This window comes from Lemur catta, chromosome 11 (assembly GCF_020740605.2).
Source record: "Lemur catta isolate mLemCat1 chromosome 11, mLemCat1.pri, whole genome shotgun sequence".
Classification (NCBI taxonomy): Eukaryota; Metazoa; Chordata; class Mammalia; order Primates; family Lemuridae; genus Lemur; species Lemur catta.
Window position 1 is genome coordinate 33449267 of NC_059138.1, and position 25501 is coordinate 33474767.

Sequence of the window (25501 nt, forward strand, 5' to 3'; positions counted from 1 at the left end):
CCCTTGTATTAGTCCGAATGTATCCAAATGCCTCCTGGTTTCTCACACGCTTAGATTCTGTTTGCAGAGCCAGGTTACTGGTACCAGGAGTTGCCGGAAAGATCCATGGAGGAGAATACCCTGATCATATGTGGTCATCTACTTGTTTGTTGTGATTTTGTCACAGGTCCCTCAGAGGAGGAACTGTGGCTTGCTCAATCTGGTGTCTTAACATAGTGCCTAACACAAAGCAGGTACTTAAGGTTGAAAGAATGGAAATGCAAGCTCCACATCTGCAAGGACCATGCTAGCCTTGTTCTACGTTGTATTAATATATTTGTCCTTTAGCCAGTTCCATTATACATGGCACGTATATATTGAATGATTCAGGGATTACATGCTGTATTTGCTTTGATCCTTGATCTCGTGTTCTTTGATTTTCATGATTTGATGGTTTCCTCTTTTTAAATAAAATCTTGATTCTGTTATCCAAATGTGTAGGCTTATTATGATGATTGAAAGGTTACATTTTACATAAGATACTGTTTTATAAAATTATTTTCCTCTTATCTTCAAACCTCCCACACAACTTTTAAATAGTTTTTATAATTCGGATGACTTGTGGTGGATTTATCCACCTGCTTGCTATGGATGAGTAATTGGTGACTTTGTACAGGCTGAAATATAAACAGGTTTAAGAACAATTTTAGATGAATTCATGCATGAGCAAGCCACAAGTTGTTCTGGGAAGGAGAGGAGTTTACAGTGTGTTTTGTTATGTGGTTGAGGTCAATATCACCAGGAAATGTTAACTTGTAGGTGCTACCAGGTGGCAAATATGATTTCAACTGATTCTGAAAGCTTATTTAAAAACATTCTTAGCTTAAATACTTCAGCAATGAACCAGGTGTGCTTACTACTTAAACAATAATTTTCTCAGGAGCAGTGTTTTGAACCTAAATGACTTGCATAGTTACTGGAAGAATGAGGTAACTGATAAAAATTATTCCCTTTTTGCCAGGTTTGATTTTAGTACCTCATTGTTATTGCTTAAACAAATTTTCTCAGAAGAAGCTAGTGCTACGTGCTTATTACTATGGTGGTTTTAAACATTTAAGGTGTGAACAAAAGACCAGATCATCTGAATGAATCTTTGGCAATTTATATAGACAAGGAAATTTATTAACTTTACCAAAATGTGAACGCCATAGAACTTTATAAATTTTATTTGATATGACTTGACATAGAAATGTAATGTTCATTCCTTCATTTATGTATGGCTTCTTTAGTATTTACGTGATAGTTGGAAGCTGTGAATTGTATTTTCTTATTATGATATATAGATACCCTTCACAATTCAGGTAGGACAGGGCTGAATTAAGCCTTTTCTTTTGAGCCTCTGAAAATAGCAGCTGGTTGTACCTTGTTTGCAGAATAGCTTTTATTTTTCCCTTGCTCCCTTAGCTTGGAGCAAGATCTGCATGCTATCAGATTGGCACACCTCCCACGTGCTCCTTTATAATCTCTCAGTAAAAATCTACTTGCCCTGACTTTGTTGTGCACGGGATGGTGGCAATGCTCTTGTCAGCAGTGGAGTTGTGGAAATGAGAAATGAAAGGGTAGCAGCTGTCAGGGCTTTATCTATATTTAAAATGTGCTTTTACATGGTCTGCATTGGTTCCAGCTTCTTGTCTGCTGCCCCTTTTAACTAGTTGTTTAATAAAAATTAACTTACTTCTTTTCAATACTTAAAATTAAACCTCAAACCTAAAAGATAACTTATCTTTTCTGAGTCAATAATAACATGAGTGTTTGTCTTAGTATCTGACAAAGTCCTGGAGAAACACTTAAAAAACAGTAAAAAATTATAGAAACAGAGAATGCTGGTCCCAGAAAGGACTTCAGAAATAACTCTAAGCCCCTTTTTATTACAGATGAGGAAACTAAGGCCCAGAAGTGACTTGTTCCGAGTTGCACAGCTAGTTATGGGCTGAGTGAGAAGCCCACCCCGGGGCTCTGACTCTCACTGTGGTGCTCCTTCCTGAGTACCAGGGACTGAATGGAGTAGGAGTAGAGAGGAAGGCATTATCGGTAAAGAAGAGGAGGCTCAAAATTCTGGGAATGTGAATTTATAGCAACTTACGTTAATGTCTTTTTTTTCCCCTCTTAAGTTACCTTTTAATCATACATACTGCCTTATAACTGGAATGGCTGTGGTATCATGTAAAAGCATTCCCAGTTTCTATTCTGCAGGTATCCCCAGCTGTTCTGTGAAGGTCCTTGCGTGCAGGGCATGATGAACAGCAAAGAGAACACATGCTTTCATTCTGTGGCTCTCAGAATAAAAGTAGCAAATATTTGACAGAACTCTTGAGAAGTTTTTTTAAAATGTGTGGTATTTCTTCATAGTCTGCATTGGTTACATAAAAACGTTGTAGTCAGTTATGTATATTGATTGCTGCATAAATAGGGAATAATCTTGCTCATTGTATTTTGTACTACTTAGAGTAGCAGAGAGACTGGGCTGAGAAAGTGTGGTTTGTTTATTGTGATGGGAAAGAGATTAAGACGAGTGTTACCCCATGTTAATTGTATATCAAAGTGACTTCTTAGGGCACGGACTATCTTTTTTAAATGTTAGAAATCAACCAAAAGTTCAAAGAAGAAAATGGTCATTAACTCCATTCCTGGCCTCTAGAATTAACCACTGTTAGCTTTTGATGCTGATTTTTTTCTTTCTTTCTCTATATTTTAATAGTTATACAAATGATACATAGGTGTTTATTCAATAATTAAAATAATGCAAATAATATTCCATTTAAAATACTTTTATATGCATGTATAAATTTACATAGAAAATATGAAGTGCTGTCAGAGTTTTTAAATGGTATTATTCTGTATGCTTAGCCATCTTTATATCCTCTACATTTAGCATTGGTACTTTACACTCAATAAATAAATGCTTACTGAAGTAAAAATTCACACAATAAATGTTATATATGTTAATACTTCATCCAAACTGAACTTAAAATAGCCACATTTTATTTTGCCCCAGGCCTTAACATATGCTACTCCTTTTGCCTGAAATGCCCATGTCTTACCTGAAATGCCATTTTTTGGGGACATATTCCCTGATCATTTTCTGATGAATAGACTCCTCCATGCTCTCAGGCTTCAGGGCCATTGTCCCCTTTTAATGCTCATCCACTAGAAATACTTTTTTAAGCGCAGTATTCCCTGGTACATTGTAACTCCCTGAGGGCAAGGAACACATCTTCTTGTTCACTGAGTAAAAGTTTGAGGAATGGAATTATGAGCATGTTTTTAATACTTTGGCATGTAATTCAAGGGAGTGACAAAATAACAGTACTTTAACAGGTCACCACTGCTTCTTGACACTTCCTTCTCTTCTCCCTTCCCCCACTACTACCCATCTGTTTGCAGAGCCTATCAATTTAACCTCCAAAATACCTATGTTAAATTTGTCCATTCGAATCCATCTCCCACTACCATTCTAGTCCAACCTAATATCATCTCTTGCCTTGGACCACTAGAATACTTTTGTCTCACTATATTCATTCTTGCCCTATCTAGTCATTCTGCTCGAACGGGCATTTTAAAATGCAGATGTGATCATTCACCTCTGTTTTAAAATATTTCAAGTACTTCTCATTTGCCACAAAATCCTTGCAAGACCTATGGGATCCTAGCAGCTCTGGCATTTATATTGCCTCCTCCGGTTCATGTCCCACCGTGCTCTCCTGTTTTCTCTGTGCTGTGTCTATACCAGCCTCCCTTCAGCTTTTCCATCACAACATGGTCACTCCTGCTACAGGGACTTTGCCCATCATGTGGCCGCTCTCTGGAATGCCCTTCCCTGCCCCACAATCCTTTATCTAGGCAACCCCTCCTCATCTTTTAGTTCAGTCCCTCCCTTAGAGACCTTCTCTGACCTCTATGTATCTCTCTCATAGCACCTATTTCAACTTAATTTTATGTGTGTTTATGTGATTTTCTGATTGACATTTATTATTCCATAGTGGGTTGTAAAAACTGAATGAGATCAGGGACTGGGCTTGCTTTGCTCACTGTTTTATGATTCCCTGGTGCCTAGCACAATGCTTGTGGAAGGCCCTTAGCAAATATTGGTTGCAAGAATGAATGAGTCAGGGGATAAATGAATGGGTAAAGGAGTGGATAGATGATTGAAATGTCTTAGGGGCAAAGAGAGAGTCCCCTGGAAGTCACTTTCTGATGGAACCAGGCAGAGGTTAGAAAGCAGGATCTGGTGGTAGTTATTTTCTATACAAGGTTTATTCTTCAGATGCTTTCTTTCTTAATCTAGTAAGGAGGAAAACTAAATGTAGCTTTGAGAAAATATTCAAGTTTTCCCCCTGTTCTCATTTTGAGACAGTAATAAGCTTGAGACAGTGAGTAAACATCTGACCTTTAAACATCCAAAGATCAGTATTTTCTAAACTTGCTCAATTAAGGGGATCACCTGGAGGGTTTGGTTTTGGAGCTCTCAGTAAGGGTGGGGATCTTCGTTATTAAGCATGTCAATCAAGGCAAGCTTGGGAAACACTACCTTAGAGTTATTATCTGGGAGTTATATATGACTTACACGTAAGTGTGGACCACTTGAATGAACTTGAACCTATCAAACTGGGAAATGAGTTGATTATTTACTTTCAGGCTTTCTCCTTTCTCTTCTACATAGTGACTAATTTTCTTTTTCTATATACATGGGAGCACTTCATAAATTATCTCTGGATTCAGATATTTATTTATTAGTATTTTGGGAAACATTAAAAGGAAAGACATGGAGGTTGTTGAACTTTTAAATTTGCTATACAACTGATGTTTGACTTTTTAAACTTGTGGTTGGAAGTGTTTTCAAAGAGAATGAGCTAATGAAATCTAATGTTGAGGAAAATATATCTTTTATACCTTGAAGGTACTGATTCGATAAGTATGCCAAAGTTATTCTTCTTTTATTAAGTCATGTAGAAGCTGATAAATGGGACCTTTGTAAGATAGTCCATTGAGAAAGTATATTAAATATCTTATAGAGATGTATAAAAGGAGTTAGTAAAGATGTTTTGATTCTAGGTGAAAGATGTCATTGAAGAGACATTAGTTTTACTGAAGGGCTTATGTTAAAGCTGAGTATGAATGAATGAAACATGTCAAACAGCTTTACTATTTCATGAGTGCAATGGTGAAGGCTGTTCTCAGAAACATTTAGTACCTTGAGCCAAACACATTTCTTGGGTACCAGATGTGTGAACTCATAAACAATTTAACTTACAATTATAGTTGTTAAATGAGTTTGAATGAACATGTTTTTAAATTGCTTATTTTCTAAAGTTAGTCTGTAGTTTCATTTATTTTAGTTAGATATAAAAGGATTACTGGTTTGGGTGAATGTTATGTTATGTGCTATATATGTTGATAAAGCTGTAAGAAAAAAAGGATTACTGGTCTTTATTCCTTACCATGCATACATGTAACCCTCATTGATGTCAGTTACTGTAGATCAATAAGAATTAACCAATTCAGGTTATTATCTACTTCCTGTGATATATTAAACATTTTAGAGGGAATTAGTGGTTGGACATTTTTATTTTTATTTCATTTATTTTTTTAAATGGATGGATAACATCGTATGTTTTTGTTATGTACAACATGGTGTTTTGAAGTATGCATACATTGTGGAATAGTTAAGTCTAGATAATTAAAAATGCATTATCTTACATAGTTATCATTTTTGTGGTGAAAGCATATAGCATCCACTCTGTTTACATTTTTCAAGAATACAATATATTATCATTAACTGTAGTTACCTTTCTGTATAATAGATCTGTTGAAATTTTTTCCCTCTATCTAACTGTAATTATGTATCCTTTGATCAATATCTCCCCATCCTCCCCTCCTCCCTAGCCACCCCAGGGGTAACTACCATTCTACTCTGAACTTTTATGAGTTCAGCTTTTTTAGATTCCAGATGCGTGAAATCATGCAGTATTGTTCTTTCTGTGTCTAGCTTATTTCACTTAATGTCATCCAGGTTTATCCATGTTGTCACAAATGGCAGGATTTCATTCTTTTTTATGGCTGGATAGTATTCCATTGTGTATATATATCACATTTTAAAATCTGTTTATCCATTTGTGGACACTTAGGTTGATTCTGTATCTTGGCTGTTGTGAATAGTGCTATGTTAAACATGGGAGTGCAGATATCTCTTTGATGTATAATGATTTTAATTCCTCGAGATCTATACTCAGGAGTAGGAATGCTGGATCATATGTTATTAATAGTTCTGTTTTTAATTTTTTGAGGACCCTCCATACTGTTTTCCATAATGGCTGTCCTAATTTACATTCCCACCAACAGTGTATAAAAGTTCTCTTTTTTCCACATCTTCGTCAGTACTTGTTACCTTTTGATAATGGCCATTATAACTGAAGTGGGATGATATCTCATGTAGTTTAGATTTGCATTTCCTGATGATTAGTGATGTTCAGTATTTTTTCATATAGCTGTTGGCCATTTGTATATCTTTTTTCGAGCAATGTCTATTTAGGTCTTTTTCCCATTTTTTAATCAGGTTATTTCTCTTTTTGTTATTGAGTTGTTTGGATTCCTTATATATTTTGGGTATTAACCCATTTTCAGAAGCATAGTTTGCAAATATTTTCTACCATTCTGTAGGTTGTCTCTTCATTCTGTTGATTGTTTCATTTGCTGTGGAGAAACTTTTTATTAGATAGTTTGATATAATTCCATTTGTCTACTTTTGCTTTTGTTGCCTATGTTTTTAAGGTCTTACTCCCCAAATTTTTGCCAACTCATTTCATGAAGCATTTTCCCTATGTTTTCCTATGATATTTTCATAGTTTTGGGTCTTATATTTGTCTTTAATCCATTTTGAGTTAATTTTTGTATATGGTGAGAGATAAGGGTTTAATTTCATTCTGCATGTGGATGTCCAGTTTTTAATTGGGGTATTTTGAGATCTGTTTACATAAATCTGTAGGTTAAGAACCTTTAGTGGATTATACAAATCAATTTAGTGATTTGAAACTAGCAGTTTCTTTTAAAAATGAAATACACTAGGCCATAATTATAGCCTATTATATTGTAAGGATAAGTGCTGCTTTGTGAAACTTTTTAGTTACTTCTTACTTGCTGCAAGGTGAGTATATGTATGTGTGTATGTCTGTGTGTGTGTGTATGAGTGAGTACTGGGTTGTTATATAAAATGTATTTCTTCATGTGGTACATGGTCAAAAAAGTTTGAAAGCCATTGCCCTAGACTGAAAATTCTACAGAATTCTTTTGCTTTGTCAGGGTCAGAAAACTCTGTGTTCCTCATTACCATGTCACTCTCTCCTGTATGTGTCTTCAAAAGGAAAGACTCCTTCAAAATAAAACGAGAAGTGGACTCTTTTAGATGAAACTCTTTGTAAGTGACTCTGTAACTACAATAATTTGTGTGGTGTATAGATAGTAACATCCTTTCTTCATAGATTCCTTTGGCCTCTCATTTCAACATTAAAGTATACGGTTGACTGGACAAAGTCCTCAGAAATGATTATCTGGACAGAATTTGATTATAGTTTTTCTGCTTTTTTATATTTATTTTATCCTTCCTCCTCCTCCTCTTTCCTCTTTTTTCCCCATGACTATATCTCTTAGTCTTTTTACTTTCCTTCCCATGTTCTTACCTATTTTTTGCTTCTTTTCATTTCTATAATATTAATATTGTCACACCAATGCTCTTATTGGTAGTGCGACTTTTGGGAACTTGATAAGTCATAATATTCTGGTGTATGCCTTTCTGGCAAATACTGGTCTGAATTGCATTGCTGGACCCTTCTGGAACTGCTTTCAAGAGAACAAGAAATCTCAGATCATTTGGAAGCAAACTGACCTGTGGGTTTGTGGGTTTTGTTAGGGCTGAACAAACCTGGTGATTATGTTAAGGAATTTTCCAGTCACTCTGATCTAGTCTCACACACTAAGGGAGTGGAGAAATTAAGAGACTTCAGTATTCTCCACCCCCACTTCCCCGCTCTGCCCTCTTCTTCCTTCGCCCACTCCTTCCAGTCTTGGGCAGTACACGGAGCTTGTACAAATTATACAGAGAACAAACTGGTCTTAGCTAGGAGAGTTCTTTATCTGTTGGACTATGTTTGGCACCATTTGGTCTGGTCGGGTACCATAGCTTGATCTTTCACTATTCTGTTTTTCATTGCATGAGACAGTTAAGGGATCTCCTGATCCTTAGAAAATCTGAAAATTAAATCAGATAGTTACAGGACTAAGTGAGAATTGGTAATTATATGTATTGAATTCACACATTGTGCTTTTTTCCCCCTGATCTATGATAGATTTCATTGTTGTATTAGTTAGGATCAGTTTGGCTACTATAGCAGTGGTTTAAACATGATAGAAAGTGATTTATCTCTCATTTAACAATCTGAGTGTAAGCCATGCAGGATAGTTATGGTGCCTCCATGGTGTTGGGGATCTAGGATCCTTCTATTTTGTTGCTTTGCCATCTTTACTTAAAGCTTTTATCTCATAGTTGAGATGGCTACTCCTGTTCCTACCACAATATCATTATTACAGTTATACAGTGGGGAACGGAAAGGCTCCTTTTAAGGGTATAACGTAGAAGTATGTCATTTCTGCTCATATGCCATTGATCAAACCTAGTTTCATGGTCACACTCAGCTGTAAGAGAGCCTGGGAGATAGTCTTCAGTTGGGTAGCCAGGCATATGTCCCACTAAAACTTCTATTGCTATAGAAGAGAACAGACATCAGGGTATAAGGAACATCCCCACCATAATATTCAGCAACAGAAAAGAACTTACTTTTGAAATGCCTATTTTTTTCTAACTGACTGCTTTGTGGGGAGAAATTTTTCACTGATATTATCAGGTTACCTAAAAGAGGTAACCTGAATTAATGTATTTCCCTTTGGGACTTTAAGTCTAATTTATTCTAATTGTTACAGGGACGAGTGTGAAATACATTAAGAGACAAGATTGTTATTTTCACTTTTCTCGTGCTGTTTCTGTATCTTTATTTTTCACCTTTCTGGAGGCTAATCAGCTACTTGTTTTCTTTGTATTTTTAGGTATGGCCCAGTCACTAGGGTGGGTGAAGAGATACTTCAAGGCCTTTTGTAAAGGCTTCTTTATGGCAGTGCCCGTGGCAGTGACTTTCTTGGATCGGGTCGCCTGTGTAGCAAGAGTGGAAGGAGCATCAATGCAGGTGAAAATGAATACAACTTCATTGTCTAAAGCACATGCTTCATTGTTTCTCATGCACTAGAAATGAGAGTTCTAGTTATTATGTCTATTCTGGGAACTGAAAGGTCATAAAAAGGCATTGAACTAAAATTTCACTTTACTAAATTTCTTTTTAAGGTCTTCTAATGTAGTCATATTATAATCAGAGTAGAGGTGAATAAAAATAACTATCAGTTAGTCCTCTGGGTTGTGGTTTGATTTTTTTCTGAGAATCATGAATAGAGATTCTAAAGGAATTTTGCTAAATGATACCATTTTCTGTGAATATAGCCATATTTGAATATCCTTTTAAGACCAAATTATTAGAACAGTTGCAGGATAGGTTTGGGTCAAATTCATTTACTCTATTGCATCACATAGCTGCGTGATTTTAGTTTGTAGAAAAGTCTAGATCACTGATCCCCAATATTCTAGTGTGTTCTTTAAGCATGTTGCTCATTGAAATGATTAAGTGTAGTTTATAGTGGAAGAACTTTGGAGTAGAAATTTCCAAAAGTTATATGAATAGTCTTCTGGAATAACTTAGAGGAAATTTTGTTTTTCTCAAGTTGATGTCTAAAACCTAGCTGTTTAAGTAAGTTTATACAGTTAAGCAGAATTTGCATTTTGTAATATGATTTGGTTTCTGCCTTTGTTGGCATGCACTAAGTTCATGAATCATGCTAAATGGCTGTAAAAACAAATAACTAAAATGAATATATAAGCTTCTAAGAAATTAAAATTGTACAGATAATAACAAACTTAGTTTTTGTTGTTGTTGCTTTTAGACCTAGTTAAGGGCATAGATACCAGCTTTAAGGAGTTAGAATGAATTTGCTTTATTTGTTGTAATTATGGTATTGAAAACCAGACTTCTTCCTGAGTCCTGGTAGTCAATGAGATAAGGAAGGCCAGTGGATCCTTAGGGTGTTGTGCTTTTAGGGTGAAGGGCTGCCTTTATATTCTACTTCCATCACTGAAGGATAGTTAGGGCCTTCTCTTGGGCAGGAGAGTCTGAGGTCAATCTTTGTCTTTCAGGTTCCCTTCATAAGGGGTCACCAGCCTAAAGCGAACTGATCACTTACTTTGAATGCAAAAGATTTTTTAATGTAGGGATACAGCAAACATTGGAAGAGAGATTTACAGGTATATGGCTTTATTTCTAAATACAGTTTAATACCTTTAACATAGACTGGATTTTACACTTCCTGCCTCTTTAATTTCGAGTTCCTAGCAGCCTTGTCTTAGACTTAATCCTTAGGGAAAGGTAGACTTTCTTTGCTGAGCTTTTGAGTCAAAGTCTTCATTTCAGATTAAAACTGTCTTCTATACAGCCACTCAAAGCCCCTTTTGGTCCCAAGGATTCCTTTGAATCCATCCATGGGTATGTATCTTTTGGTAACAAATAATCAGGTTAGTAATGATTTTCTCTAATTTTTTTAGTGCTGTCTTGCTACACAACCATCACTATCCTGGGAAGGATTTTTCCAGAACAGAAAATCTCCTTACTTTGGATCTGATAATTCAGAGGATCACGGGGCAATCATAGTATCTGAATCTTCATATTTTTAGCCCAGTATATTCCTATTGAACATCTGTGTTCATGGCTTGTGCTGAGAGCCAAGGAAATTTGTTAAAAAATATATGGTTCTTGCTCACAAGAAATCGATTATCTTATGAAAGGACAAAGCTTATCTTCAATGAAGAAGGGAGTGAAGAGTGTTAAATCATGTCTTTCCTAAATGCAGTCCATGGATTAATGCCGGGTTTGCATTAGATGCATTAGAATCTGTAGATGCATTAGAATTTCTTGCAGTATTCCTGGTCCTTATCCCCAAGAAGTCAAATTTATTACCTTGGAATTTGTTTGGTTTATTATGTAGAGTTTCCTTGGCTACTGGTTATAGAAAACAGCTCAAATTAACTTTGGTCTAAAGTGGAATTTATTGGAAGGCTTATTATGTACTGATGAGGAAGGCAGTAGTATGGCAGTTGTCAGGGACAACTGGAACCAGGGCTTGAACGTTGCCAGGGTGTTCGGTCTTCTGTTTCTAAGTTCTGCTTCTGTCTGCATTTGGCTTAGTTTTCTCAGAGCAGCTTTCTCCGCATGGCAAGGCACATGGCTGCTGGCAGCTCTCATGCCTTAGGATGCCCAGTTTCATCACCACCTGAGAGAGATCACTCCTCTTGTCTTAATTTTAGTTTGAAAAATCTTGGGGAAGAATTGTGGTTGATTCAGCTTGGGTCACAGTCCCTTAACTATAGAAATAAATAGATCAACTTTGGCTATCAGGATGGGGAACCATGATTGGTCTAGGTTGGGACAGGTGCATACAACTAGTCTGTAGCTAGGATGAGTGATCTGTAAGAAAATGACAATGTCTGTTTGAACCACATTGTTCTGTGGGAGTTAGGGGTGGAGTACAGGTGACATTTCCCAGAGGAAGAGGGATGCTGTTTTCAGAATAAAAGCAAAATGGATATTCTGGGCTGGGTGCCGTGGCTCACATCTGTAATCCCAGCACTGTGGGAGGATTGAGTGAGGCCAAGAATTTGAGACCAGCCTGGGCAGTATAGAGAGACCCTATCCTTATAATAAAAACGGATATTCTGGGAAGAAAGGAAAAATATCTGTTTATTACATTTGGGTCTACACTTTATGAATTTGAGACCAACCCTAGGTATAACAGATAATTTCATTTACAGTTTCATTAGATATCACTAAATCATATGTAAAATTATTTAAGAGCAGAAATTGCAATAATGAGATTTGGTAATTAACTAATTCAGCATATTTGAAGACATCTTTGCTACTCTACGGCTTTGATGAACTAAACATGTTTAGACCATGGGGTTCAGCAGAATTTTTGACAGTAGGAATAAATTCTTGTCTTTAAATTTCTCTAATGACTTAAGTACTGAAATAGCTGGCAGGGTGTGGAGATCTCTGGAAGTCCCTGAGCATCCTGCAGGGAACACATTTATTTTTCTTGACTCTGAGAAAAGCCACTCTGAAAGATCACTCAGCAACTTGTAGACGTGCCATTTAAGAAAATCCAAGGATTGAAAGATCAAATCTCCTTTAATACTAGTCCTTTGGGTTTATTGAATAAGTACTATTATGGCAACACTGAAAAATTCACTTTGAGTAACAAATTTTACTGTAAGAACTGTTTTTAGGTCTTGCAAAAATTCTATTGGCTTGTGATTAGGGGAAACTTGTTTTTAGGATTCCCTCTTATGAGAAAGAATTCTTTCCTTTTTAAACGCTACTCATTGGTTCTTTTTTAGGTTAGATTTTTCAGCATTAATTTATAATTCATTAAGTATCTGACTAGAAGGATAGGGGTGATCAAACATGAGGACTCTCAGCAAGTTGAAGGTAAATCATAAATGAACATAAAGTTTATAGTGGTACATTGATGTAATTCAATGGAAAATAGGATTGTGTTTATAAAACATTTGATTTTTTATAAAGCTTTGTAGCTACATCCATTTTATTGGGTGAGATGTCCCTTTTGCAGTGCTGAACATACAATGAATACTGGCACAAATTGTTGGTTAATGATTATTCATACTGACCTATTCCCCTCTAGTGCACATGCATCACTTCTACTGGTTGCTGAAAGGTTACTATGAAAGTAGATGCACCTTTTTTTTTTTAAAGAGGAGCACCACATTACATGACATTAATTTAATTCAGGAAATGAAGACCGATACTGCATACAGTTGAAACTACAAAGGGAATTTATGTAGGTGGAATGCAATTATTCAAATTAGAACTTCAATCGCTTACAGAAGCTTTTAGAGTAAAAGGGTGCCCTGGGAATAGTTTAATGACCTCACACCAAAGTTTTAGATTTTATTTGATTGAGAATGCCTGCAGCAGGGTCATTGGTTCTGATGAAAGGTGTATGCTTTCTACATTTAAAATTAAGATTTAAGAATTTAAAAAGTAAAAGAAATAATTTAGATGTTTTATTTTTGTTGCAATTGCTACATAATTTTCATGTAATATAGTATTTTCTTTTTTCTATTTTGTGTAGCCAGAGGGGAAAATACTTGAAAACATTACTACACAATACTGTCTCTCTATAGCTCAGCCTTTAGAGATATATGTATGTAGAATATATTGGGAATTTAGAGAATATGAGAAAACGTAGAATTTAATCAACATTGAGGTCTTTGTTCATCAATAACACACATTCATTGGTTTGAAATTGTCTTGACTTTCAACTACTTGTGTATGATCCTGAAGAAACTGGTTTGTAATAAACCTCTTCGACTCCTACCTGGCTCTTTGCAGTTATTATCTTGTTTCCTGCTGAGTTTGAAATTAAAAGTTCTGACAAAAAAAGCAAGCAAAGAGACACTCTCTCTCAATTTTTATTTTTATTTAAAAAAATTTTTAACCTACGGAAGGCTTAATAATACTCAACAGTCATTGTTGGTTGTAACTGTTATTTTGACATTCTGAGGAGCTGGATTACAAATAGACTCTCAAGAAAAGAGACATACTGTGATTTATATACCAGCATTTAAGGTACAGTTAGGGAGTTTTATGTTACCTGCTGAATTTGCACTTCCAAGATGCTGGGAACCACCTGGCACACATTTCCTCCTGTGCTGACTCCTCTGTGTTGTCGCTCACCTTGGCCTGCCGGGGCTGACGTCAAAGGAAGCCAGGATTTAATGTTGGAATGCTTTATGGGCTTACTTGTGTGCTTTCTTCCCGAATTACCTTTGGCTCAGAAATCTCACCTGAGGTTTTTACCCCTTAGGATGTTATGAGTTTTTGTGTAATCTGTAACATGTCATTAACAGAGAGTTTGTTGTATTTATAGCAACAAACATATGTGATCCTGAAACAGTTGGCGAGGGCTAACTTTATAATGTTCCTTTGTGGGTTTTTCTTCACATCCCATGTTAGACACTGTATGTTTCTGTTTCATAGAGCCAGGGTTATGTCTGTTATTTAAACACTGACTTCATTATGCTTTTTAAAAGAATTCTTAAAGTAATTTTAGATTTACACAAAAGTTGCAAGAATAGTAAGGAGAACTCCCATGGATTCTCTACTCAGATATACCAGTTTGTAATATTTTGGAAAATTTATTTTATTCTTTCCCTCCTTCCCTGCGTCTACTCCCCCCACCACCATATTTATATAGGAAATACACACATATGTGTATATGTGTGCACATATATGTATGTACATATACATACAAACATTCTTGTGTTATTGAACTATTTGAGGGTAAGTTGTGTGGATAATTCCCTTTTAACACTTAATAATTGTATACACTCTTCCTTCTAAGTTATGATGCTTGCTGATTGGTATAGTAATGTTTTTCTTTAGCTGATTTTTAAATTGAATACTGTCTTTAGAGTAGCGTAGGGGTTTAGATACGTTAAGGGATATTGACTCAAATTCTAAACTTCACATTTGAAACAACTGAGGCTCAGACAGTTGAGGTATTATACCTAAGCTTACACAATCATGTAAGTTTTATTAATATAACTCTGGTTTGAACCAGTCTGTGCTACCCATTTTCCTAAATAATAACTAATAAAAGTTATATTTTATCACTGTTAGGATGCCTCTCTATACTGTTCCTTCTCACAGCGATATTTTGTTTAATTTTATTTAGGTTTATGGAATGATATGATTAGTAAGTTATTTAATTTTGGGATGATTCTGTAGTATATTTAGGATTTAAATACATATAGAAATTAAGCCTTATACTGGTAGAGGAATGATTTTAAACTTTGAAGCAAAGGTTGATGGAAGATACTCTTTTTGTTTTGTTTTTGTTTCTTTTTGAGACAGGATCTCGCTCTGTTGCCCAGGCTAGAGTGCAGTAGCATCATCATAACTCACTGCAGCCTCCAACTCCTGGACTCAAGCAATCCTTCTGCCTCAGCCTCCCATGTAGCTGGGACTGCAGGTGTGTTACATCACACCCAGCTAATTTTTTTTTTGTAGAGATGGGGGTCTCACAGTGTTGCTTAGGCTGGTCTTGAAGTCCTGGCTTCAAATGATTCTCCTGCCTCGACCTCTCAAAGTATTAGGATTGTAGGCATGAGCCATTGCACCTGGCCTATTCTTTCCTTATAAAGGCTAAACGTTATAAACTTTATAAGAAGGGATTAGACTTTAGCTTCTGGAACTATGGCAGACTGGACATCTTGAAATACTCCTAATGCAAAACTCTTAAGAAATGAAAACATTAAGAATCTTTAAAAATGTATAACTGACTTTTCAGGGAGGCAAAGGAAATGCTCAGAGACCACAGTAAGGGGGAATATATTTCCAGGGTGATAAGTATGCATTAAAGCCGGCAGCTGCTGTGCTGTGGACATTTGTCAATTCCAGGTAATTTAGAGTTTTTGGTTTTAGTGGCCACATGAGGATTGAAAGACAAAGCCCTGGGCTCATGCAAGGTAGAAAACTGGAACAGAAATTCTAAATAAAATCAGGACCGTGGAAGAGACATATCTTTAGGAAATGGATAAACTAAAACAAAAATATGTTATGCAAGAAATATTGTCCAGGCTCTGAGCAGCAGGGGAAAGCTCTAATGGAGGATTAAGGCTTGAATTCACTTTCACTGCAACTGGAAAACACTGAACTGAGATATTAATGTACAGTGGCCTTGCGTTTAGAGCAGCCACAGACACCTGGAAGAAGCTATCATCTCACCTCCCTGGACACATGCAGGTTGCAGCCAGGCTTCATAGAATCCCAGAGATAAAGTTTGATGAACATGATCTCATAGTAAATGAAACTCACAGGAGGAAATGAGCACTGTAAGGGAGAGTCAGAAGCAACCTTTAGCAGAAGCAGATCTTAAAGGCTTTAGCTATTGGAACTATCAGGTATTAAATGTATTCTTTAATAGAATAAAAGAAGAGACTGAAAATAGGAGAAAGCAACAAAGCATTATTTAAAATGTCCAAGTAAAAGTGCTAATCTTATCACTTGCATATTTTTTTAGGTGTGATAATATTGTGGTTGTATTAAAAAACCCTTATCATTACAGTATGAATCTTATGAAATTTACTCTTAAATAATATAGGAGAAAGAAGAGTGGAGATGAATTAAGATGGCCATGAGTTCATAAGTGTTGACTGTAAGCGATGGGTAACATGGTGGTTCATTATACTATCCCATCTACTGTTTTAAAAAACAGACGTATTGAGGTGTAATTTTTTTATACCATTGAATTTACCCATAGTGAGTGATATAACGATTTTTCTGAGCATTACTGAGGTAAACTGGCTAATAAAAATTGTATCAAAGTGCACATGTTTTCATATGTATATACATTATGAAATGATTACCATAACCTAATTAATGTATCGATCACCTCTCATAGTTACTGTAATTTTTTTTTTGTGGTAACGACATTTATGATCTGTCTTAGCAAATTTCAAGTATGCAAAACAGTGTTACAACTCTAATCAACATGCTGTACATTAAATTTTGAGAAATTATTCATCCTACATAACTGAAATTATGTACCCTTTGACCAACATCTTCTCATTTCTACCCTCCTTCCCCAGTTCCTGGAAACCACTATTCTATTATATTCTGCTTCTGTGAGTTCAACATTTTTAGATTGCACATAGAAGTGAGATCTTGTAATACTATACTTGTCTTTCTGTGCCTAGTTTATTTCACTTAGCATAATGTCCTCCAAGTTCATCCATGTTGTCACAAATGACAGGATTTCCTTCCTTTCAAAGGCTGAATATTATTTCATAGTATGTGTATATGTATGTACACGTGTCACATTTTCATTATCTGTTCATTGATTAATGAACACTTAAGTTGATTCCCTCTCTTGGCTATTGTGAATAGTGCTGCAGTGAACATAGGAGTGTAGATATCTCTTTAACATACTGATTTCATTTCCTTTGCATACATACCCAGAAGTGGGATTGGTAGATCATCTGGTAGTTGAATTTTTAATTGCTTGAAGAATGTCCCTACTATTTTTTCATAATAGCTGTACTAATATACATTCCCATCAATAGTGCACAGAGGTTTTCTTTTCTCTACACTCTTGCCAACAGTTGTTATCTCTTGTCATTTTGATAATAGTCATACTGACTGGTGTGAGATGATATCTCACTGTGCTTTTAATTTATGTTTCCCTGATAATTGGTGATATTTTTCATATACCTGTTGGCCATCTGTATGTCTGCTTTTGAGAATTGTCTGTTCAAGTCCTTTGCCCATTTTTAATTGGATTATTTGTTTTCTTGTTTAGAATTGTTTGAGTACTTTATATATTTTATGTATTAACCCCTTATCAGATGTATGGTTTGTAAATATTTTCTCCCAAAACATAGATTCATTCTATGGATTGTTTCCTTTGCTTTGCAGAAACTTTCCAATTTGATGAAATCTCGGTTATCTATTTTTGCTTTTGTTGCCTGTGCTTTTGGGGTAACATCCAAGAAATCATTGCCCAGACCAAAGTCATGGAGTTTTTCCTCTCTGTTTTCTTCTAGCAGTTTTGTGGCTTTAAGTCTTATTTTTAATTCATTTTGAGTTGACTTCTATTTATGGTGTGAGATAGGGGTCCAGTTTTATTCTTTTGCATGTGGATATCCAGTTTTCTGACCACCATTTATGGAAGAGGCTATCCTTTCCCCCTTGTGTGTCCTTGGTAACTTGATTGAAGATTGATTTACCGTAAATGTGTGCATTTATTTCTGGGTTCTCTATTCTGTTCCATTGGTTTGTATGTTTGTTTTTATGCCAGTACCATACTGTTTTGATTACTATAGCTTTGTAGTATATTTTGAGATCAAGTTGTTTGATGCCTCTAACTTTGTTCTTCTTGTACTCTCATTCTATGTTTTTGCTGCCTGATAGGGGGAACTGAAGGGCCTACTTGCCCCATCTCATTATGGTGGGGTTAGATGTCCAGCTTTTTTTCCTTTGGTGTTTGACTGGATTAGGATGGTTATTAGCAAAAATGTTTTCTGTTCTGCTAGGCCATCCTTTTCCTGGTCCTTTGGCTTAGAAAGAGTAGGCTTTTCTTTAGGCCTTTTTTGTCTGGCCTGTTGCAGGCTTCTCCAGTGCCTCATATGAGAAGCGAAAAGAAAATCTGGGGGAGTTGCCACAGTGTCATTTCTCAAGTCTTAAGGTTCCCACCCTCTAGTCTTTCTTCTTTCCACCTTGCAGATCTTCCTGTATTTGTTTGTTGTGTTATGTTTGGGATATTTTAGTTATAACATAGGAATAGTGATGAGTGGAATTTCTCCATTTTGGCCCTATTTTTTAAATCTTCCCTAATAGCAGATGTGACTGAGTTCTGGCCAGTGGAAAAGGGGAGAAATAAGGTGCCATTTCCAGGCCTGGCCCTTGAAAACCTTTTTTGTGATGCTCTATGCTCTCTCTTTTGTCTGCTGGCTGGATGCAGACGTTTTGGATTCTTTTGAGTTGATTAGTAAGGTGTGGCTGCTAGAGGAGCTCAGGAAAACAAAGTTTATTATAGTCACAGGTCCTAGAAACAGGAGGCAAAGCAGGGTATGTAGGGCCACATGGGAAAGACATCAGGGTGTTCAGGAGGCCGAAGATGATAGCAAGAGCCTTTACTTGGGTTTCTGGGCAGGAAAGACAAGGTAGGGGAGGGTGAACAGTTTAGGATTGGCTAGTTTGAATAATTTTGATTGGCAATAAGGTATATGTTTGTCCCTAGTTGCCTGGTACCTCGCCCTGGGATGATTAAGACGGAGGAATATTGTCTTTTGGGATATACTGGCCTGGTAGAGGAGACACGGTTCTGGATTGGTTAGTTTGCATATATATCAAAGGCATGCTTCTGGTTGAGCCTTTTCTTTCTCCAAGAATTGACTAGCCCTGGGAGGCTGTTGTCCCCAACCCCTGGGCCACAGACTCTACCAGTCAGTGGCTTGTTAGGGACCAGGCTACAGAGCTCCCTTGTCTCCCCTCACCCCCTACCATCCAATGGAAAAATCACCTTCCATGAAACCAGTCTCTCGTGCCCAAAAGGGGACTGCTGTTGGGAGGGGCAGTCTCTCCTTAGCCAGAAAGATTTTTTTTAAGATGCCAAAACATCATAATACAGTACGTACAGACACACAGATACACACACATACACACATGTGCAAGATATACAAGATTCAAAGAACCTGAGTTTCTGAATTACTGTGTGGAGCTGATCCACTCACTTTTGTGTTATGCCCCTGAGCTTTTGGAATTCTTTTTATCAGCATTTAGCCTACTTTGACTATATAACAAGAGTCATTACCATGCCTTTTCCTCTCTGCTTTTTAAAATCTTATTAATATGTTTCCTTTAAGGCTACACTCAAGTTCTGTCTTCTTTATATAACTTTCCTTAATTCTGACATTTATTTATTTGAAATCCTACAGCACCGTAAATTTAACTCATGATCATAAATCCTTTTGTATTGTCCTCCAGTTATTTCTACTTATTAACCCTAATTTGTAAGCTTCTAAAAGAAAGGAACCATATTTCTCTTACTGTACCTGTTCAGAAGGATGCTGAATAAATGCATATTAAATTTGTTCTTTGAAGTATTGATGTTTCTAAATAATTAAACCCCACAGAACTATGATAAAATGAAATTATCATCATTAATTTTTTTTCTTAGACTTTAAGGGTGTTTCTGAACTATTATTCTGAAAACTTTTTAGCTTTTTCATGAGTCCATCCTATTCTTTACGAGATTTTCAAATCTTTTTGACCATGACTCATATTAAGTAATATAATTTTGCATTATATACACATACACACAACTGAAACAAAAGTTTCATGTAACAGAACTTAAACTGTAATTACCATCATTATGTGCAATGCCCTTTGATATTTTCTGTTCTGGTCACAACCCATTAAATTGATTCTATGACTCACTGATTGGTCATGACCTGTAGTTTGAAAAATACTGTTTTATTGCTGGAGGGAGGCTTAAAAGGGTGAAGCAGCTCCAATTGAGCTATAACTAAGGGAATGGAGCGTGTTAACTTTTGCTTCTGAAATTTTAAATGTGGGCTCGTCATAAGGGCTTGAAGCAATAAGTGAAACGTAAAGGATAAGGAGGCCCATCATCTGTCCCTTGTCTGAGAAAGCCCTTTTGTAGTGTAGTCACTGTGAGCCTTGTGCCTGTTTTTATAATATTAACATCATCTGAGGTACTTATGAAAGTTCGTGAGCCTCGTTGTCTCCATTTCAGACCTCTGAAATTAGAATTATTTTCTGAGGACTTTTGGAATCTGCATTTTAACAAGCTGTGTAAATACTAAAGCTTGAGAACCATTTTCTTACAGATATCCCTAAGTCTCAGGTGAGGGCAAATTGTTGGGGAGTTTGTTAGACATGGTAGTTGTTTTTACTTGAAAAATGCTGATTGTTAAACTTTTGAATTCTTACTCTTACACCTTTAAAAAAATTAATATTTTACTTCCCTTCCCTTTGTTAGATTATTCATCATATATTTATATATTTTTAGCTTATTTTTAATATTACACTCAGGATTTTGTTAGTTTATATGTCATTTTTAACTTTTTAATTTTAACTTACATTCTTTTTCTATTTTATGAAGTTTTATTCTTCCTAATTTTAATTTTCCATTATCTTCTGATTTTATTTTTATTTTTTAAATGCCTGTTGTATACTTATTAGATTATCATTTGCTTGTAAAAGTATTTATCTTTAAAATTTTAAAAGTTATTTATTTATTTTTGCCAGTGAATATTTTTCCTTTTTTAAAAAAGATAAACTGTCTTATTTCTTTGGCTTTTAAAGTGACCAACAGGAAGCACAAGCACAAGAGTGTCAGCTGAGTGAAAGGCCCGTCACTCTAGCAAGGGAGATGTGTAGATTTTTACAGTAATGACCCGTCAGTGAATCAGGCCTCCCTCGTTGATCTGTGTAGTTTCCTTCCACAGTGTCTCTGGCTGTATGACTTGCTTTGGCCAATGGGACATCAGCAAATATTCCTCCAGTAGAAGCTTGGTGTAAGTACTTGTGAACTGGGAATATGTAAGAACTCGGGCTATTCTGATTAAGGAGATACTGGAGGAGACATGAGGCATCCTGGCCAGCAAGCCCCCGTTGAGTGCCTGACAGGTCAGCGAGGCCCTCTGGGGCTGTCCGGCCCCTGTTGAGCCCCAGGTGATTGCAGCTGCGTGAGTGGCCTCAAGAGAGACCAGCAGATGATTTTTCCAGCTGAGGAGAGCCCAAGTTGTAGGACCATGAGCAGATAAACTTTAGTTTTTCTTTTAATACACCTAGTTTTGGAGTAAAAAAAATCTAAAATATGTGGCATTGGTTTTGGGCCTGAGTGGCAGTGGAGGCCGGTAGAGTGGTGAGGGAATTGTTGGCAGAGGCTGGACAAATGACAAGCAACCGTTTATGGAAACCAGAAAAGCGGTAAGGAAGTTGTTGTTGGAGACTGGAATGATGGTGACCCATGTTGTATGGTACTGAAACAATTTAAAAAACTATCACCTGCAGAAACTTGGAAAATAGAAAATATGCCTAATGTATTTGTCAATTTGGCTAAGGAGATTTCCAGGCAGAATGTTGAAATTGTCAGTTGGCTTCTTATAGATTTGTGTAAAGTATGGGAAGAGATAAATGAACTTGAAGCAGAAATTAGAGGAAATAGGGGGTGGCCAGGATTTTCCAGGTTAGAAAATAAAAGTATTTTCATTCCTGGCCTGTAGCAGGCAAAAGATTCTCAAAGTAAGAAATGGCCTGAGGTAAAGATCACGTGAGGACTGGAAGACTCTGTGTTAAGACATCAGAAAGATTTAAGGTGGTTTGTTGTAGATCTTTTTAGTTAGACAAAATAGACCGTAAGATTCCTAAGGGCTTTGTGCTACAATAGCCTGATACTTCCAAAGTAGAGAAAAGTCTGGTTCAAAAAGAGTAACCGATACAGATTTGGGGGGAAATGGAATGAACTCCAATTAGATTAATAGAAAGTATACAACGTTTTAAGGGAGTTAAATTAGCTTGTACTAAAAGGGATGGTCAGGCTGGGCATAGTGGCTCACACCTGTAATTCCAGTACTTTGGGAGGCTGAGGCAGGAGGATAATTTAAGGCCAGGAATTTGAGACCAGCCTGGGTAATACACCAAGACACTGTCTCTACCAAAAAAAGAAAAAAAGAGAACTTAGCTGGGTGTGGTGGTGTGCGCCTGTTGACCCAGCTACTCAGGAGGCTGAGGTAGGAAGATTGTTTGAGCCTAGGAGTTTGAAGCTATAGTGAGCTCTGAACCTGCTGTTGCATTCTAGTCTGGGTGACTGTATGTAAAAAAAAATAAAATAAAAAAAAAGGGATGGTCAGTTTAAAAAGAGGCCTCTGAGAGTCTCCAATTTATAATAAAGGGGGACATTTCTTTTTAAAAATGGAGCCAAAAGCCTTGAGGGCAGAGCTAAGAGCCATATGGAACAATAGATTAGGGAACCTTTGCAGAGAACAGAAAAAGGCCCTAATAAAAGAACATTCCTGTCCTTGGGATAGGAGGCCCTGACAATATATGCTGCTGGATTTTAAACTTCCTACGGACAAGTGACTTCTATGTTTCTCCCTTTGCTTTTTAAAAATTCTATTTTGGGCTGGGCACGGTGGCTCACGCCTGTAATCCTAGCCCTCTGGGAGGCCAAGGCGGGTGGATCGCTCTAGGTTGGGAGTTCGAGACCAGCCTGAGCGAGACCCCATCTCTACTAAAAATAGAAATAAAAAAATTATCTGGACAACTAAAAATATATATAGAAAAAATTAGCCGGGCATGGTGGCGCATGCCTGTAGTCCCAGCTACTCGAGAGGCTGAGGCAGTAGGATTGCTTAAGCCCAGGAGTTTGAGGTTGCTGTGAGCTAGGCTGAAGCCACGGCACTCACTCTAGCCCGGGCAACAAAGTGAGACTCTGTCTCAAAAAAAAAAAAAAAAATTCTATTGTGGTTATCTTGTTCTTATCCTTCCATTGTATGTTGGGTGTTCGGGGGACAGATAATTTGTCTTTTTGCTTCCTAAGTGTCTGTTTCAAGATGAGCTGCTCTCAAGTGGCACCTTAGAGTCCTTGTCTATACTTGAATCTGATGCATGTCATGAGTTATTCCACCTTTGGCAGGTGGAATATCAGCAAGTATGCAAAGAGTCTTGTTAGATGCTTATGCAATGGAGCTTGTGCTCTTGGAACACTGCTGCCTCCATGACTGCAGCTGCCTGAGTGATCCCAGCCACACTAGCTGACTAGCTGCCTAGCCAAGCAGAGCCTAAATTGTAGAAGCATAAGCCAATAAAGGATTTTTGTTTTAAGTTATGGAGTGGTTTGTTTTGTGGCATTAGATAAGTAATACCAGGACTGTATGCTTTTGTCCCTTTCATCTGCCACAATGCTTTTTAATTCCTTTTGATAGGCTGTTTTTTTTTTGTACACATTTGAATCCCTCAGTTCTGATAGTTTAGATCCATTTAATTCAGGGGGCCCAGGGACCAGAATTTCTACCGATACACATCTGTATTGATAGAATGGTGGCTGTTTTTTTGTTTTGTTTTTAATATAGTGCAGTATCAGCTTCAATAATGAGGATCTAAAGAATCTAAAATCCATGGTATTCTCTTCACAGATGTTGTATAAGTGATGCAAATATATTGCTATACCATTGTACCTGTTGGGGAATTTGGCCTCTTTGGAGTTAAGTGCTTCTGGGAAAATCATCCATACAGCCTCCTAAAAACTTTGTTATTTGTTGAACCACTTCCTTCCTTTCTGTTGCTACACACTTTACTATGAACTTTTTTTTTAGATCATGAGGACCTATCAGAGAGAAAAGTGGTTTCTTCTGGGGAAGAAAGACTTGCCCGTGAATAAGAAAGCCTTATTCAGTTTTATGAGAAAGTTAGAGATTTGTCAGTATTTAGATGTATCTTATCTTCCTTTCTTTCCCTTTCCATGTAGCTGGTTTATATTATTAATACATATAGCGTCTGTTGTCTTGTTAATATGTAGATATATTTATATAAATTTTATATTTCATTAATTATACATGTTTTATTTTAGGTGTGATTAATTAGAACTACAAGTTAGAATAGCTATCTCAAAATGTTTTATTAGCTAGGAAATACCATGCACATATTTAATGTTTTATATTTATTGCATTATTGCATTGAACCAGAAAGTTTGCAGATTTTAACCTTGTAATCTAGTTGCAGTTATCTGAATTAAGGGGATGCTTAAATACAAGAGCTTGTTAAAGAAGAAATCAAAATGTTAAAATATTAATAATCAAAGGATATAAAAATTAAATGCTTTTCCCTTCAGAAACAGTTCATTGCTTAGTTCTTATATAAAAGCATTGCATGTTGATTGGCACAATCTTAGAAAATACAGAAAAATACACAAAACAAAAAAAATCTATGCCATCTTCCAGAATTAGTTACTTGTGAGATGTTAATATATAATAGCTAAAAAGCATTGAATAATCACTACATTTAAATCATTATAGTATTCACTTTACATATATTTATTTAATATCCTCTACAACTATATGATGAAGGTACTATTATTAACCCATTTTATAGATGTAGAAATAGGATCAGAGAGATTAAATAATTTATTGGAAATTATACAGATTTAAGCCTAGGCTTCTGACTTCAAAGTTTGTATTTCTAAACCATTATAAATTCTTTGCTTCCTTTTCTGCACAATTTCCTTCCTTCTTTCCTTCCTTCCTTCCTTCCTTCCTTCCTTCCTTCCTTCCTTCCTTCCTTCCTTCCCTACCTACTTCCTTCCTTCCTTCCTTCCTTCCTTCCTTCCCTCACTCCCTCCCTTGCTTCTTTCCTCCCTCTGATCCTTCTCTAAATACCAATTTTTTTATTTATCACATTTTTCACTTTCTTTGCCAAACATATCCAAATATACTCATATATTTTTCTGCATGTGACTTTTAATTGTTTTTCATATGCATATTGTTTAACCATTGTTAAACCATGGTTTAATCAGTTCCCTTTTATTGATATTGAGGTTGGCTCAGTTATGCACTATTATAAATAATTATGATGAACATCTTTGTACATACATCTTTGCACCTATTTCTGATTATTTTCTTAGGGTAACTTTTTTTTCTTTTGTACTATGGAATATATTGAGTATTGGAGGACAACTTTTTAAGTGTGACATTTTCAGGTCTAAGGATAAATAA

At 36.3% G+C, this 25501-nt stretch overlaps 1 protein-coding gene across 7 annotated transcripts in view; it reads left to right on the forward strand.

Annotated features, from left to right (window-relative positions):
• The window catches only part of IMMP2L (inner mitochondrial membrane peptidase subunit 2), a 1016843-nt gene that overhangs the window by 30973 nt on the left and 960369 nt on the right, over nucleotides 1-25501 (forward strand). For all 7 annotated transcript variants that reach the window (XM_045565136.1, XM_045565139.1, XM_045565138.1 and 4 more), the window contains exon 3: nucleotides 9133-9269. In XM_045565136.1, the coding sequence (XP_045421092.1) occupies nucleotides 9135-9269 (135 nt within the window). In that variant the 5' untranslated portion in view covers nucleotides 9133-9134. The remainder of the gene's footprint in view (nucleotides 1-9132; nucleotides 9270-25501) is intronic.